The sequence below is a fragment of the Rutilus rutilus genome (genome assembly GCF_951802725.1).
Source record: "Rutilus rutilus genome assembly, chromosome: 8".
NCBI lineage: Eukaryota > Metazoa > Chordata > Actinopteri > Cypriniformes > Leuciscidae > Rutilus > Rutilus rutilus.
In genome coordinates this window covers 22,501,310-22,519,579 of record NC_140222.1, presented here as the reverse complement: position 1 = coordinate 22,519,579, position 18,270 = coordinate 22,501,310, and the positions used below count along the sequence as shown (strand labels likewise).

Below are 18,270 nucleotides of genomic sequence, written 5' to 3'. Positions count from 1 at the left end.
ATTACATTTGAATGAGCTCTAATGAGCTCGACTGGAATCGCTCTCTTTTGATACAGATTTCACAAGATGAGAATATTTGTTTTTTATATAAATTACTTCATTTAAAAGAAGAGAATTCAAGCTTCATGCCTGTGTGTCTGTATGCCTGATTGACTGAGTATTCGCTGAGTTATTGTTCATTTTCGGACGCGTTTCAGAATGGACTACACTGACAGAGAGAAGGCAGAACTCGCTTCGTGTTTATTTTTCTTTATTTGGCAAAAAGCACAACACTTTGTTTTTTTTGTGAGTATACACAAAAATAATACACGTTTAACAGAATCGATTGATGTATGAAACTTGTTTGTAAAATCAAAGTCAAAAGAGTATTTCGGGTCTCAATTCAACTGATAAGGAAAAAAGCGAGCAGATCACGCCAGCGTGATTGCCGACCTCAGAGGGTTAAGCAGGCCAGCAAGTGTCAAGCTAAACCTTGTGTCTAGAGCAGATAGCATAGACACGAAAGTGTTAAAGGAGAAATACCCAAAGTTGTGTCAGGGCTTGTGGTTAATGCAGCAACCTTATACTATTAAGCTGAAACCTGACGCTGTACCTTTTTCCCTGGCTACACCAAGACGTGTCCCCATTCCTTTGTTGGGAAAAGTGAAACAGGAACTGGAAAAAATGGAGTCCATGAGAGTAATTAGCAGAGTCGAAGAGCCAACTGAATGGTGCTCAGGTATGGTCCCAGTGCCAACCAAAAATGACTCAGTGCGAGTTTGTGTGGACCTCACTCACCTCAATGAAGCAGTGTGCAGAGAAAAGTACATCTTGCCTTCAGTCGAACAGACACTTGGATCCCTGGCTGGAGCAAAAGTCTTCAGTAAGTTAGATGCAAACAGAGGTTTTTGGCAGGTTCCATTGTCACCAGAGTCAGCACACTACACAACGTTCATTACCCCTTTTGGACATTACCATTTCAACAGACTTCCTTTTGGAATAGCCTCAGCCCCAGAACATTTTCAGCGGAGAATGTCAGTGATTCTCAATGGGCTGCCAGGCGTGGTTTGTCACATGGATGACATCCTCATTGGGGAAAGGACCAGCAGGAGCATAATGTCAGACTTCACTCAGTGCTTCACAAACTGCAAGAGGCCGGTGTCACACTAAATATGAAGAAATGTGACTGTGATGGCCACAGCCATGGCCTCACAACCAGTTCAAGAGCGGTAACCTCATGCACTTATATTTTTCCTGAGTTGATGTTGTTTTTCTTTAGGATTAGTTTATATACTTTTGTTTCATACACATTATACATTTGTTGCAAATATTTTAGTTATAAATAACTCACAGGACACGTAGTTCATTTCATATACATTATACTTTATTTAGTTGACCATATTGTTTTACGGTGTGTACTTTACTCTTAACACCTTTTACCTATTTATTTATTATTCTCAGGTAAGGTAAAGAAAGTCAAATCTGACCTAAACCGTAAGCATTCAAAAGGTACTTACAATTTGGTCAGAAGACTCCTCTGTGGTATGTTCTCATTAAAAGTCTTCCAGCATCATAAATCTCAGAAGGCAGATTTTGTAATCAATTAAATTTCTTTTAATTGGTTACTTTTCTTTTTATAATAAACAAAAATATAAAGGTAAATAGAACTTCATCGTTTAAGTATAAAATACAATAGTCATGTTTTGAAACAAAGGTGTAGTAAGCTCTGGGCTTCTTATCTTCTGCTTGGGGTTTCTTGTCCCCAGCTCTGGGCGTCTAGGCGTCGGGGGCTCTGGCGTATCAGTATCCCCAGAGGCAGTCCGTTCATCAGTCTTTTATACTCCTTGTTTACAGCAGGCGTTAGGTTGACACTCCTCCAAAGTTTCCCAGATCCTTCTCCAGGCAGGTGCAAGCAGTCCACCTGGGGTAGCTTATTCTCTCTTTAGATATTTTGGGGTTTAGATTTATATTATATTGAGTACTTTTGTTGAGTTAAGGTTAAGTAAATGTAAATTCCTTTTGGAATAAGTTTTAGGTAGATTTTGCTGTTATTTGTAGTTTATGTAGTAGTGTTGTTGTTAGTCTTCCCCTGTGTGTTAAAATTGGTCTGATCAGCCAATATATAAGTCCCTGTTTCTTTTGTAGGAGGTCAGTTGTATTTTTGAGTCTTTTATGTTCAGAGCTTTAGTTACTGTCTTTTTATTTGACTTTTTTTGGGGGGGGGCCCAAAGCTTTATCTTTATTTTGTTGTCATGATTGTTGGGAAATAAAACCCTTACTTTTGAACTTCCCTTGTGACTTCTCTTGCTTAACTGCTTGGTCCCTGACATATGGTGGCAGCGGTGGGACTAGCCAGTTGAGGAGTGCAAGTATGGTGAAGCATGCGAGGAGGGAGAGTGACAAGAGGAGGCCAGACAGGGAATAAGAAGACTGAGTCAACCCATATAGAGAGAGGACACCGGGTGGAAGGTGAGAACGCAATGGAGGGAGAAGCACTAAAGGGAGCATCAGGTGGCAAGGATGAAGATGGCAGAGAGCCAACGCTGAGTGACCTGGCTGGGATCATGCGGTCATTTATGGGTCAACAGGAGACCAGGGGAGCAAAATTTAGAAAGGAAGCTAACCGCCAGGAGTACCAGTTCAAAGCACCAGGAGATAGAGGTTCGCACATCTCCAGTACCAGAGCCTGCTTCCACAGTTCCAGATCCTTCTGAGGACTATGATTTGAATGTGGGTCATCCAAAAGCCCAAGCCTCACCCTCTATAGAGTCGATCCACCCCACCATGTCTTCAGCAGGTCAGTCTCGATCTTTTCATGAGCCTAGACTGGAAAAATTTACAGAAAATGATGATGTTGAACATTTTCTAATTACCTTCGAGAGAATTGCAGTGGCATGTCGGTGGCAAAAAGTGGACTGGGTTTTTCGTCTCCTCCCATTGTTGACGGGTAAGGCCAGAGGAGCCCATGTGCATATGGATGTAGATGATGCTCACGAATATGATAAAGTGAAAACAGCAATCCTGAAAAAATATGATATTAACCCTGAGACCTACAGGCAGAGGTTCAGATCTCTCTATGTGGAACCTGAGGAAAGCCCCAAGGAGCTGTATGTGAGGCTTAAAGAGCTGTATGCAAAATGGATCCAACCGCAAGGTAAAACACTTAATGAAATTAGTGAAATCCTGATCATGGAACAATTCTTGAGAATGCTGTCCCCTGAGCTTCAGGTTTGGGTAAAGGAGCATGGGCCGAAATCTGCTGCTGAAGCTGCCACACTTGCTGATGTGTTTGTTGCTGCCCGGAAAAAGGGCCAGCCATGGAGTAGTATGGGTGGGAAAGCTGGTAAGGACGGCCACAGGCCCATATCCCCTCAGTACCAACAGAGGCTGGCACCAGGAGTGGGTAAGCCCCCCATGAGGGAGAACCAATATACACCACCTAGAGCTCCTAATAGAACGCCCATTTTCTACTTGTGTGGACAGGAAGGTCATGTTAAACCAATGTGCCTGAAGAATCCAGCCAAGCTGACCCAAATGTGTTTTATTCCACGCCAGAGTGCTAACCCTGAACCCAAAGGTAATCACACCATGAAAATGACTTGGGTTAAAATTAATGGGGAAAACCTTAGAGCCCTGATTGACACTGGCAGTACTCAGACTCTTGTACAGAGAAAATATGTACCAGCTAATGCTATCTGTACCATTGAGACTGTCCCTATTTGCTGTGTACATGGTGATGAGAAGCATTACCCCACTGCTGATATTTATCTGGAGATAGAGGGACAGATGTATCTGTTAAATGTGGGAGTTGCGGATCACTTACCTTTCCCTGTAGTTTTGGGTGAAGATCTGCCAGTACTCTATGACTTGATAAAGCCGGTGCAAAGTTGTAATGTGGTCACTAGAGCACAAGCTAAGCAGGTGGACGCAGACTCCATAGCCCTCAGTGCCTTGCCCTTCTATAATGAAGAGTTTGAGACATGTCCCGGGAAAGCTCACAAGACTCGTAGTCAGAGGAGGCAAGACAAATTTCAGGGCACGGCTATACAACCATCAGCTGAGGCTACTCCAGACATGTCCCTGGGTTTTCAAATACCTACAGATATAATGCAAATGCAGGAAAATGATCCAACTTTGTCTACCCTTTTGCAGAGAGCACGAGGAAGGAAGCAGGAGACTAATACTAACGGTGAGCAACATGAGTATGTCCTACAGAACGGTGTTCTTTACCATCAGAATGGCCAGGTGAAGCAGCTAGTGGTCCCACAGGTGGCCCGTGAAATAGTACTTAACTTGGGTCACTCCATTCCCTGGGCAGGCCACTTAGGGAAACATAAAACCACAGCTCGTATTAAGCGCCATTTCTACTGGCCAGGTTTGCAAACTGATGTCGCCCAGTTCTGTAGAAGCTGCTCTCAGTACCAAAAGACATCAATGAAAAGTCCCTCCAAAGCTCCACTTCAACCTCTCCCAGTTACAAGTATCCCCTTTGAGCGTCTTGGCATGGACATTGTTGGTCCGGTGGAAAAAAGCAAAACAGGAAACCGCTTTACGTTGGTAGTAACCGACTATGCAACCAAATATCCAGAAGTCTTCCCATTGAAATCAGTTAAAGCAAAAACTGTGGCTTTTTCCTTGGTGCAATTTTTCTCAAGAGTTGGTTTCCCTTGTGAGATTTTAACGGACCAAGGCACTAATTTCATGTCTGAACTTTTGAAACAGGTTTACCAACTTCTCGGCATAAAGAGGGTGCGCACTACGCCCTACCACCCGCAAACAGATGGGCTGATAGAGCGGTTCAATCAGACCCTCAAGCAAATGCTCCGTAAGTTTGTGAATGAGACGGGATCTGACTGGGATCACTGGCTCCCCTACCTCCTCTTTGCATATAGGGAGGTACCTCAGGCTTCCACAGGTTTTTCCCCTTTTGAATTACTCTATGGTCATGAGGTGAGGGGTCCTTTAGCCTTATTTAGGGACACTTGGGGAGGAGATCAGAAGAAGGAAGGGACCATTAATGTAATCTCATATGTTGTCCAGATGAGAGAGAAACTGCAGCGAATGGGGGAACTAGCCCAGACACATATGCTGGAAGCACAAAAACACCAAAAGGCTTGGTATGACAAGTCAGCTCGACAGCGAGGCTTTCAGCCGGGCCAGAAAGTCTTGGTTATGTTGCCTACCAGTGACAGTAAGCTCCTTGCAAAATGGCAGGGGCCCTTTGAGGTGCAAAAAAAGTTGGGGCCCACCACCTATCAGGTCTCCACTCCAGGGCATCAGCGTTCTAGCCGGGTGCTTCATGTGAACCTCCTTAAGGAGTGGGTCCCAAGAGCTGAGGTGTTCCTGATTCAGGCTGTAAAGGAAGAGGATGAGGCAGATGACCAGTATCTGCCCTTGCCAGTGTCCACAAAGCTTGATGTAAGCCATCTGTCAAAGGATCAGCAGTCTCAGGTACAAACTCTACTTCACTCAGACACATTTCAAGAATATCCAGGGCGCACGAACCTGGTTGAACATGACATTGTATTAAAACCTGATGCAACCGTGAGACGGATGAGTTACAGGATACCAGAGCGCCTCCTGGTGTCCCTGAAGAAGGAAGTTGACCTCATGCTGTCTCTGGGGATAATTCAGCGATCTAAGAGTGAGTGGTGCAATCCCGTGGTGCTGGTTCCGAAGAAGGATGGGACAATAAGGTTTTGTATTGACTTCAGGTATCTAAACTCAATTTCAAAGTTTGACTCTTACCCCACCCCACGAATTGATGATCTCAAAGTAGTCTTTGACCGCCTACGTTCTGCCAGCTTGACAATCAATCCAGCTAAATGTGCCCTGGCCAAGAAGGAAACGGAGTATCTGGGTTTCACCATTGGAGGTGGGTTAATTAAACCTCAGGTTCGAAAGATCCATGCAATTGAGTCATGTCCTCTCCCACAGACCAGGAAGCAGCTAAGATCTTTCCTGGGGATGGCTGGCTTCTACCATCGGTTCATCCCCAACTTCTCGGCCAGGGCGGCTCTACTAACAGATAAGACGGGCTCAAGATGTCCCATACCAGGTCAAGTGGACGGGGGAGGCAGTGGCAGCTTTCAAGGACATTCAAAAATCTCTGAGTAAAAGCCCTGTTTTACATAGTCCAAACTTTGAGAAACTGTTTATATTACAGACTGATGCCTCTGAGAGGGGTGTGGGGGTGGTGCTTCTACAGGGACCTAAGGAGGAACGACATCCTGTGGCATATATCAGTCGGAAACTTCTACCCAGAGAGGTCCGCTATTCAACAGTGGAAAAGGAGGCCTTGGCAGTCAAATGGGCCCTGGACTCTTTCAAGTATTAACTGATGGGCAGAGAGTTTATCTTAGAGTCTGACCACAAGGCACTGCAGTGGCTGGAGAGGATGAAATATACCAATGGGCGGATTACCAGGTGGTATCTGGCCATGCAGCCGTTCCGGTTTACAGTCCAGTACATCCCTGGCAAGTTCAACACCACTGCAGACTACCTCTCTCGCTGGCCCATCAGCAGCTCTGAAGGGGGGGATGTGTGATGGCCACAGCCATGGCCTCACAACCAGTTCAAGAGCGGTAACCTCATGCACTTATATTTTTCCTGAGTTGATGCTGTTTTTCTTTAGGATTAGTTTATATACTTTTGTTTCATACACATTATACATTTGTTGCAAATATTTTAGTTATAAATAACTCACAGGACACGTAGTTCATTTCATATACATTATACTTTATTTAGTTGACCATATAGAAGAATATTTTTGGGAGCACACACCATTAGTTACTTTTGGATTGTCATTCTGTTTGTTTCTGAGCTTACCAGTGTTGGATTCCACACCCGGGAGAGATCCAGGAAGTCGGCTGCCTTAAAGGGGTGGCGCTTGGAGCAGGAGCAGCTTTATGGGGGAGCTGGCCTAATTGGACACTAATTGGGGGGGGGGGGGGGTAGCTTATTCTCTCCTTAGATATTTTGGGGTTTAGATTTATATTATATTGAGTACTTTTGTTGAGTTAAGGTTAAGTAAAAGTAAATTCCTTTTGGAAAAAGTTTTAGGTAGATTTTGCTGTTATTTGTAGTTTATGTAGTAGTGTTGTTGTTAGTCTTCCCCTGTGTGTTAAAATTGGTCTGATCAGCCAATATATAAGTCCCTGTTTCTTTTGTAGGAGGTCAGTTTTATTTTTGAGTCTTTTATGTTCAGAGCTTTAGTTACTGTCTGTTTATTTGACTTTTTTTGGGGGGCCCAAAGCTTTATCTTTATTTTGTTGTCATGATTGTTGGGAAATAAAACCCTTACTTTTGAACTTCCCTTGTGACTCTTCTTGCTTAACTGCTTGGTCCCTGACAGTGACCTAAGCAAACAAGAGGTAAAGTTCCTTGGACACATTTTGTCTGCAGAGGGAGTCCAACCTGACCCGGACAGAATCAGAGCGGTCAAAGCGATGAAAGAGCCGTCAAACGTCAGCGAAGTGCGCAGCTTTCTTGGGATGGTCAACCAGTTAGGCAAATTTATTCCAGGACTGGCTGGAAAAGATAACCCTTCTTTTCCAGACATGGCATTCCAGAGCTTTTCTACAGCGACAATGGACCTCAGTTCTCAAGCCAGCTGTTCAAAGACTTTGCAGCAGCATATGGTTTCAGACATGTAACCACCAGTCCAAGATTTGCACAAAGCAACGGTGAGGCTGAGTGTCATGTCCAAACTGTGAAAAGACTACTAAAGAAAGCAAAAGACCCATATCTTGCTCTTTTAGCGTACAGAGCGACCCCATTGGCTAATGGATACAGCTCAGCGCAACTACTAATGGGAAGGAGACTTCGCACGCCAGTACCCCAGCTTCCCTCTTTGCTCATTCCCAGCCTGCCAAATGAGGCTACGGTGGAGAAAAGGGAGAGAGAGAGGAGACTAAAGGACAGTATTGTGTATAACAAAAGACATCGTGTGAGAGATCTTCCTCAATTATCACCAGGACAATCGGTGTGGATCACAGACACCAAGAGTGAAGGGACTGTCATCTCACCTCATTCTACACCCTGCTCATATGTCGTAGAGAGTCCTTCAGGAGTCATCAGGAGGAATAGGCATCATCTATTGCCATTGCCTGAAATCACACCAAAGGTACAAATTCCAAGTACACCCGCCAGACCTACAGAGGGCGCCAGGCTCACACCAAACTGTTCAGAGTCTGTAGTTAAGACTACAAAGGCAGCTACAGGTCCTGTCAGAACTAGGCTCGGCAGAGTGGTCGTTAAACCTCAAAGACTGGACTTGTGAATAAAAAAGAGTTAAATAAAAAAGAAAGTGTTCAATAATTTGTAAAAGGTAAAAAAAAAGAGTTTTCTTTCATGCAGTAAATGTTCATTTAAGTCTGCATTCATCCCATAGAAAGGGGGATGTGGTGTAATCTGTTTTTATTGTGAAGGGGCTAACAGGAAGTAGGGGGGGGGGCTACTGGTGCTTGCTGTGTTGTGAATGTTTTTGAGTTGAAACGAGGCAGAATAAATGCTGTTCAGTTGCTCCACAAGGTGTCGCTTGAATCTATGGCCAAACATACGATAACACACACACACACACACACACACACACACACACACACACATATATATATATATATATTGTTACGCCCCGTCTAGGGAAAAAGGGGGCAACATGAAAGAGTCAACGATGTTTAAGGAATTAGAACAAAAGTTATTTATTGTCGTAATTTGGGACATATGATTCAGGAGCTGACAAAGCCAAAATAACAAACAAAACAACCTTAAATTTAAACCTCTTTCCTAAACCTTAACCCAAAAGAAAAGAAAATGAAAATACAATCGGTAAACCTATCTCCCTAACCAAAAACAGAGATTAAACAGTTTACAATAAAGAAAAGATTGGCGTCAAACTCCTTACTTTCCCCAAAATAAATCAGTATTTACAATATGTACAACCAGGCAAACAAACTGAAAAGGGCAGTCCAAATCAGTGTCAGTAAACAGGCAAAGGGGTCAAATGTGCCAACAGGGCCAATGAGATATTTAGGTACAAACAGCTTTCAAATCAAACAAACAAACAAACAAACAAACAAACAAACAAACAAACAAACAAACAAACAAACAAACGGTAGGCTACCCACAGTCTCAATACTCTTAGCACTCAATAACTCTTAACATTCAAAAACTCTTTACACTCAAATACTCTTTACACTCAAATACTCTTTACACTCAAATACTCTTTACACTCAAATACTCTTTACACTCTTTACACTCAAATAACAAACTCTCTGCTCAAACACAAAACCCACTCCTTCCTTTCTCTAGAGGAAGTGATAATGTGTCTTTTTAAAACACGCTGCACCAATCAGGATCGAGCAGCAATCATCGTGCAGGAACCAATCAGATGACCTTCCAATCATCCTGCAGGAATCCATCAGATGACGTTCCTAGACAGACACAGTGAGAGACTGACAAAACAACAGAGAGGCAGCAAAATACAAACCATAGGGTCGTAACACCCCCACACATATGAGTAAACATGGTTACCAGTTTACAAATGACATCTGGACAAAGAGTCTGCAATAACATTGTCAACACCTTTCTTGTACCTAATGTGCAAATTAAAACCCTGACAAATGAGTGCCCAACGCATAAGTCTCTGGTTTTTGTTACACATACGCTGCAAAAAGACTAGTGGATTATGATCCGTGAACACATCAACGGGTTGCGAACTGGAACCAACATAAACTTCAAAATGTTGTAGAGCTAACAAAAGAGCTAATGCTTCTTTTTCTATGGTACTGTAATTGAGTTGATGGCGATTAAATTTCTTTGAATAGAAACATATCGGATGGTCAATTTTTTGGTCATCTTCCTGCAGTAGGACAGCACCAGCACCCGTACCACTAGCATCTACTTCAAGTTTAAAAGGTCTAGAAAGTCTGGGGCAGCCAAAACAGGAGCATTGCACAACAAATTTTTCAAAGACTCAAAGGCAAGTTCACATTTAGAATTCCAGTTAAAAGACACAGCTTTACGAAGGTTGTCTGTGAGAGGTTTTACAAGCCAGCCATTACAAGAAACCGTCTGAGTTCTCTCTTAGATTTGGGCACAGGAAACTCAACAATGGACTGACCTTTTTACCCAAGTATGTGACAGTGGCATGACAGAATTCACATTTTGCCAAATTAAAGGAGAACTCCGGTCAATTTTAACATTGAGCTCATTTTTTTGTACATTTGGAGTGCTGTCAATACAGAGAACAACGACAAAAATCGGTGTTGCCTACACCGAGTTATTCTATTTTTAAAATTTGCACCCTATTGACTTCAATGGGGCAAGTAGTAAGCCTGCTTTTTAGCCTCTTAACATCCTTTAAGTGTCATTACAAGTGCACAGAAAATGTGAGTGATTCCTTCCGAGTGAACACGAGTGGATCTGACTGCAGTAGATGTTAGAGATATTAATAAAAATGAAGTTAATTCAGCCAGCGCTCATACCTTTGTTTACATCCTGTTTTCGGTGGAAGGCCATAGTAATCGATTGTCGAGTTCACGCGCATAGGTTTAGTACCTATGATCACGCGTGTGAACTCGACAATAGAATAGAATAACTCGGTGTAGGCAACACCGATTTTTGTCGTTGTTCTCTGTATTGACAGCACTCCAAATGTACAAAAAAATGAGCTCAATGTTAAAATTGACCGGAGTTCTCCTTTAAGTGTAAGATTAGCAGCTTGCAACCTTGAGAACACTTCTTCTAAGGTTTGTAAATGACTACTCCATGTATCGGAGTAACACACTATATCATCGAGGTAAGCTTCACAATTGTTCACATTGGCTAAAACTTTATGCATTAAACGTTGGAAGGTAGCTGGAGCGTTTTTGAGGCCGAAAGCTAAAAGAGAACTCAGACGGTTTCTGTGATATATATATATATATATATATATATATATAATTTTTTTTATATATATAATGTTTTTTCAGTTGTTTTTATCCAAAACAAAAGGTTCTAACATGAGCTACATAGTTGACTTTCTATGAAATATCTCAGTTTAAGTTTATAAATATCGAAGATTCGATGCTACAAATCTTGATACAGTCTCTCAAAAATTGCATTGAATGATCTGGTATACATAGTTGTTTTTACCATGCAGCTGATTCACTACATTTCCTTTTTGTTTGTTTGCAGAGCCAGTACCGTTGAACCACAGTCCATGTCAGAATTAACTCTTGCAATTAACGACAGCATTTAACATTTTACTGGTTATTTATTTGGTTTTGAGTTGGTTTTTTTAACAGTTGACTGAAAAGCAACAGGTGCTCACCCCATTATCTTTTTTTTTTCCTTGACCGTGACTGTTTTGTTTTAACGTTTAAAACGAGTTTAAATCGTTAACGTCAATTTTTTTTTTTTTTTAATCGTCAAACAAAAGCAGTCAATCGATGAAGCTTTTATTGATACACTTTCATTCGTTTTTACCCTGAAGATTTTGAGGTCATTCGCAAGGTACTTTAGACTTGCGTAAAGTACTTTCGATACAGTCAATAGGCTACAGTTTCCATGGTATCATTACGGTTCGTTCTAAATTTAGTGAAATTATCAGGCAACAGCTGTGTTGAAAATGAGCCATGGTGAAGATGTGTCCTGCTGCCAAATTGCACTAGCCTGGCTCCGCCCTCCTACGTACTTCCGCTCAATTTCATTTTCCTTCAGTAACTCCGTCTGGGATTGTGGTGTATTCTTTGGTTTTCTCCGATCAATTTTCAACCGGTCCAATCAGCGAACAGAGGGAGTGGCTGAGAACGATGACGTTGAGATTGTGCGCTAGTTTGAGTTGACATACGTCACAACCAAACGTTAGCAATTGGTTATGGCAGATCCAGAGTGACTCTGGTCAGATCCAATAGTTTTAAACTTCAACAGAGTACCCGCCTACAAGGAAGTTAACGTTTTGTTTTTTTTTGTTTTTTTTTTGGAAGTTAACGCTTGTCAATGGAGAGAGGCCAGACTCTCTGTACAAATGAAATGTACGAGAGTCTGGTAGAACCAGGCTAAAATTTCACAGCTGTTTGCCTCTAAAACCAATTGGTGCGTCGCTTTGGCTAATCGCTATTTATTGCAAGGCTACGTATAGTGCGTAAAACGCCTGACGTTTGTATCGTTAAATATGCATCAGGCAGCTGTTCTGCTCTCAGATCCACGTTTGCCGGATCTTTGCAGTGTTTTATTTAGAAATTAAAGCTGTGAATTTCACATTAGCTTCGTGGCGGAAACTGGATACTCAGTTGGTAAGTATGTACGCAGATTAATCGTTTAACGTACGATTTAGGTCAGCATAAAGATCGTCACATAGTCTCGAATACCAATTTTCTTCCATGTTTACAATCAAAATTTGAACTTCAACTGTAAGAAGCCGAGTACCTTCAGATTGAAATTGTTCGCCCTGTATGAATAATTGTGTTCTTTGATGAGTAGTAATATCTGCTCCCCTCTCTGAAGATACAGGTTCAAATTCTGCTAATCATTATTTATGCTTATCCATATCTCCTCTTCTCTAACTAGTTATCCGTTAGCTATTACATGCAATATACTCGTAAGGTGGTCATAGTTAATTTAGTACTTGCTATGGCTGTAGAGATGATGGCATTTACAGAACACATTGGCCACTTTAGCGTTTTATTCACCATAAGTGCAACATTTTACAAATGCTTAATGATCAATGAATTTAACATGAGATTTTAGTTTGCAAAACATGAAGTTCTCATTCTGAAGAGCAAAACGTTTTTAATGCGACACCATCTTAATTGTTTGCGAACATTTCCCCCCCGTACGATGTTTTGCGGTGCCATTGCGCAAACGATTTGGCGTCAAGGACCAATCCCGCCCACCGTTTTGAATGTGAGCTGATTTTGCTTCAGTGTACGTCGTTATAGCGCAGCAGCTAGAAATTTACTACCGGCGTTGCGTCGGAAGTGGTGGTATTTTTGTATTTAAGGAAAAAACGAACGAAAAAAGGACAGCACTTTGCAACTGACTGTGGTAGTCAGCTGTGCTACTGTAGAATTTATACTGTTATTGTGTGATGGGGAAAAATATGTTGTTTAATTATTTATGTTGAACATTTTGTCAAATACGGACACCTGTGGGGGGGCTCTTAACTACATAGTGTCATATGTGAAATATTTGTAAATACAATGTTATATATTAAAAGTGTTCTGAAAAGATAACTGTGGTTATTTTTGTTTTAAAAGTACAGAGGAAATTGTATGTCATGTTTGTATATACACACAGTTGTGTTTGTATGTCTGTGAGAGAGCAAGTACGTCTTTTGTACAGAATGTTTTGTTTCTTACTGGCGTAAACTTTGAAATTGTGCTTAAATAAGCTGACTCGTCTTTTGGCGCTTGTGACACGTCAAATCAAATATAATACAGCTCAAACTCCTTTTTTCAGTGTTGTTTGTGATAAACATCGACCTTCCAATCATCCAAGAATGAAATTACAAACACATTTAATTTCGCAGCTTGTCTTTTTTATTTCATTTTTCTTAGGATTTCACATGAGGTGTTGAACAGGGATAATTTATTGAATTGAATTTAATTCATGCTGACTTTATGGATCTCGTTGATGTGGTTTTTACTTATTCAAGACTTCGTCAACGTCCTCTGTGCGAGAAACAACCTTCCCATCAACTACCTCTTTATATATGGCACGAATGCGCTTGGTCACCACAGGTTCATCTGGAGAAGAAAAATGAAGAAAAAAACTATTACTTTAATATATAATAATATTTTAAAATATAATACTTTATTATATGCAATGTATATCGCTTTTTAAAAAGATTTTTTTTTTTTCTCAATTTAAAACAAAAAACACTTACGTTTGGGGGGAGGAGGAGCTACAACCTCTACAACTTTGATTATCTGTCTCCTGTAACAAAAAAAGTTTATTAAATTTCATACAACTCTTGTGATCTTTAGAAAGACAATATGGTTAATTTGTTTTATTTATATATCTTTATCAGTCTTACTGAATGTCCTGTCCTTCCAGAAGTCTCCTGTACTCGGCGATCTCCAGCTCTAGTCTGATCTTGATGTCCAGAAGCAGTTTGTAGTCAGTGCCCTGTCTTTCAATGTCAGTTCGCAACCGAGAAAGCTCTGTCGCCAGACCGTTAATGACAACCTGCAACTGGTTGAGCTTGAGGCTGTTGCGTGACTCCGTCTCTCCCAGTGAGCCGTCAAGAGCCGCTTTCTGTAATGGCATAAAGCGTAGAAGAACAGTTAGGGGGCGGGACTATGCATATTAAATTGTGCAAATTGCTCCCTCTAGAGGCAGCTGGTAGGAAATGTTTTCTTTTTTTATATTATTTATCGAAGCTAGTAGACATTTGAGCATAGGATGATTAGGCAGGGGGTCTAATCCAGCGCTTGAAAACCGTACCACCCCCGGGGGCCGCCATTGGCTAACAAGCCATCACCTGCTGTTAGCATTCCATTGACTCCCATTCATTTTGGCCTCACTTTGACAGCGAATAACTTTACATCTGAGGCGTTTAAAAACTCCAATTGTCCATTATTTATTTCTAAAGAAACACGACTATGTATAAAAGGCTCCATTACCTTGTATCTTACGTTATGGCCCCGTAGAAGCAGTTTTTGTAAAGACAGGTTAACGATTGCGTCATAACCACGTGACTCTGGAAATTACCGTATAGACAGGAGGAGAAGCTCGCAGTCAATTGGGGTGACGTGGAGGCATAAAGTCGAGGGAGAAGCCCATAGTTGCTCCTGCTCCTAGCTCATGGACAGCTCCTACTCACGCTCTCCGTCTCTGCAAGATTCGGAAGGGAATGATTCAGATTTCTCTTGGCACAGCTCCTAGAAGACTTACAACTGTCAGACAGGCTGCTCAAGTCACATCCATGCCTTCAAGCTCAGTTTGAGTCTGTGCAGTTCGCTCAGCCATCAGGAAGTGAGTGCTTCTAATTTGCTTCACTTTTCTCCGTTGAAACCTATGGGGTTGCTGTGTCCAGTTTATATACTGTCTATGTAATTAGGGGTGTTGCTATGTATATTAGATCAAATAAAGCTCCCCCTAGTGGTTGAATGTTTAATTAAAGATGGTACACATTTGAAAGACAAAGAGAGACTTTTACCATTCTATGTTGCGACTGTAGTTCGATCTCCTGGTTCTGCAGTGTTCTCCTGATCTCGTTGACTTCACTGCGGGACACTGAGAATTCTTCTTGTCTGGTGGTGACCGTCTTGTTCAGTTCGTCGAACTGCGGGGAAAGAGGTTTGAGGTCAACATCTAGCTGACTGTGTACGGGTTGGCTATCGCAGACTGGATTAATAACAATGAGCTCTTACTTTGCCCTTGTACCAGGTCTCCATTTCTCTGTGGTTCTTCTTGATGATGCCTTCATACTTATGACGGATCTCCTCCATGATGCGGGCCAGGTCTTGCTGAGGTGCGGAGTCAACCTCCACATTTACGCTGCTGGAGGACATTTGAGCACGAAGAGCTGCGACGTCCTACAGATAAATGATATACATGTCGTTTTTAATACATTGCATTTTTTAGAGAATGGATTGAAAAGTGGGAATCGCTATTGTTGGCGATGGATTTGTGTGTAATTTTAACTTTTAAGGTGTGGTCACTCAGCTAAATTTTATGAATTAAAATGAAATCAGTCATTCCAATAGGAATGTGTGCAAAAGGTTGAAAAAAAAAGGTTTGCTCTTGGTTTCCAACTTGGGTCATGCACATTGGTTTGAAAGTGACTTCTGTGTGAGTTGTACTTCATCCATCTCTACATTATACATTATTGATGGACCATGGACCTGTCTTTTGAAGGTAAATTTTCACTGAAAATTCGCTTGAGTGACTACAGAATTAGCATAATTTTGTAGGCAAAAAAAGGTCTGTTGTCTAAAGCATAGCGATTGAATGAATCGCTGCTCACAATATACTCTTTCACTTTAAAAACAAGCAGCTTTCTGTTGGTCAGTGCGATGAACTCACGTGGCCAACATGATACAAAACTCTCAATTGTGCAGATTTCTACTAGAATTACTGGATTTCGCCAAACAATGGTAGAAATATGACCACACCTTTAGGCTTTGAACATAGTACAAAGAAATACATGGCTTCAGGTTATAGTAATTACAGGATTAACATTGCTAATAGAGCCTAATGTATCAAATTAGGGAAGATTAAAATGTATTAAATGTATAAAATTAGAGAAGATTATTGGCCTGGTGGATTATTGGGTAAAAATCTTGCTTTGCTCCACTAGGTTTGTCCTACCTGGAGGGCCAAAATTGTTTTTTGATCTCACCTCTGAATGGTTCTTCTTCAGGTAAACAAGCTCCTCTTTCAGACCCTCGATCTGCATCTCGAGATCTGATCGAATTATGGTGAGGTTATCCAGAAACTTCCTCAGGGTAGCGATGTCGGCCTCCACATACCGGCGCATGGCCAACTCACTCTCGAACCTGAAGCCGCCAAGAATAGCAATGGTTAGGATGGGAATTCAGATGAACTGAAACGTTAAAACTTTGGCTGTGACATTAACAAACTCACAAAAAATGTCGGTGTGTGAATGGATGAATGTGAGGCTATGTAAAGTGCTTTGGTGGCCATAGGTCTGTGAAAGTGCTATATAAATGCAGTCCATTTACCATAAAAAAGGGGAAATCCTGCTGAGGAAAAAAGCATCTTAGATTGGTGTGCTGGTTTAATTAGATGTTTTTTCAGCATGGAAATTCTAGTAAGTTTTATTAACCAGTATGGGATATGATATTAAAATCAATACCAACTTCATGAAAAGAGATTTTAAAGAAGGGAATTTGAAGGTAAAGGTTTTTGCATATACTTACTTGACTCTGAAGTCCTCGGCTGTCAGTTTGGCATTGTCGATCTGAAGCATGATTCTGGCTTTGTCCTGTCTGGCGATTAAGATCTGAAGACAAACAGATGAAGAATTGAGACTTAAATACAGCTCATGAAGGTAAACCAAGCATTTTGCATTGGCACAATATTAAGATTTATTTATACATACATGTGTGTGTATATATACAGTCAGATTACATATTCTGGAATGTCAGATACTATATTAATATATTACTTTTTATCAATAGACTACTTTTTATGTTCTCTGATCATTTAAGAATTGATTATTAGATATAGTGATTTATATATATTATATAATCATATAAATTCTAAAATATGTAAATCGTAAAGTTAATTCGGATATCTTCCTTTTGATAAGAACTCTGCAGAGTTATTATCATTAAGTTATATGATAACTTATTCCACACTAGATAAACTAAAATATATAACTCTATAATGTAAAATGACTCACTTTTTTGCGCAGATCTTCAATGGTGGCGCATTGGTGGCTGTAATCTCTGGAGATAGGGGTTTTCTTCTCGTACCACTCCCGGATCTGGCGCTCCCGCTGCGTGTTGGCTTTCTCCAGGGAGCACACTTTCTCCAGGTAAGTGGCCAGACGGTCGTTGAGGTTCTGCATGGTTAACCTTTCGCTGAAAGCCGTACCGAGGCCATTGTCAACCCCGCCAAACGCGCTGCCCAGGTCGAAATCGCTCTTGTTGCTCTGTGCGTAAGAGACGCGCACGTTGGAGCCCCCCGCACCTCCGTAGACACTTGGCGCATGACCGACGGCGATGCGCTTGGGGTATCCACCGCTGAGAGAGAGTGAGGTGAACATTTTCTCGCGGGAAATATACTCCGTAAACTGAGCCATGGTTTCCGTTCCTGTTGCCTCAGCGCTTTGTTGGATACCTCTGACAGCTGCTTAATGGTTTCGGAGAGCTGTGGATCTTTTATACATTTTGACCAAGGGGTGGGGTTATATCAGCTTATGATAATGATTATCGGAAAACAATTAAACAGGTGTGTACACTGTACAGGCTGTGCACGTTTAACCTGGTCGACATGATTTTATTAATATTACATTAACACTTTCATGCATGAATTATGATAACCTCATTCAGGATTTTTTTTCCTATGTGTTTTTATTGCTCTTAGGGCATGAAAAACAAGAATTTTTTTTTTTTTTTTTTTTTTACACATTTTTCAAAGAGATCTTCAGATGTCCACTTGAGTGGTTTAAACTTAAGATATAGGCTACTATATTAAATATAAGACAATAATCAAACACATAAAGTATGTGAATTTAACAAACTAATCAATACAATTATATCAAATCATGTGAAAACTATAAAATATATACAAAATATATAAAAGCAAAATATTGCAAAGGCTTCATACAACTTCATA

At 41.1% G+C, this 18,270-nt stretch overlaps 1 protein-coding gene across 1 annotated transcript; it reads right to left on the bottom strand.

Annotated features, from left to right (window-relative positions):
* Positions 1–13,479: 13,479 nt before the first annotated feature.
* On the bottom strand, positions 13,480–17,781 carry LOC311294719 (keratin, type I cytoskeletal 19-like). The gene is made up of 8 exons (XM_084415736.1): positions 17,333–17,781; positions 16,848–16,930; positions 16,307–16,463; positions 15,336–15,500; positions 15,122–15,247; positions 13,997–14,217; positions 13,847–13,896; positions 13,480–13,706 (listed from the first exon to the last, which is right to left on the bottom strand). Exons 1-8 carry the CDS (start codon positions 17,732–17,734, stop codon positions 13,603–13,605), a joined length of 1,308 nt encoding a protein of 435 aa, XP_084271862.1. The 5' UTR covers positions 17,735–17,781; the 3' UTR covers positions 13,480–13,602.
* Positions 17,782–18,270: the final 489 nt, after the last annotated feature.

What these genes read in the sequence shown, in the direction of transcription:
- LOC311294719 (XM_084415736.1), bottom strand. Translation starts at nt 17,734, where the DNA reads ATGGCTCAGTTTACGGAGTATATTTCCCGCGAGAAAATGTTCACCTCA. An exon ending in GCCGAGGACTTCAGAGTCAA is followed by an intron (nt 16,464 to 16,847) that starts GTAAGTATATGC and finishes TGGCGGCTTCAG; the next exon opens with GTTCGAGAGTGAGTTGGCCA. An exon ending in TGAAGAAGAACCATTCAGAG is followed by an intron (nt 15,501 to 16,306) that starts GTGAGATCAAAA and finishes ATTTATCTGTAG; the next exon opens with GACGTCGCAGCTCTTCGTGC.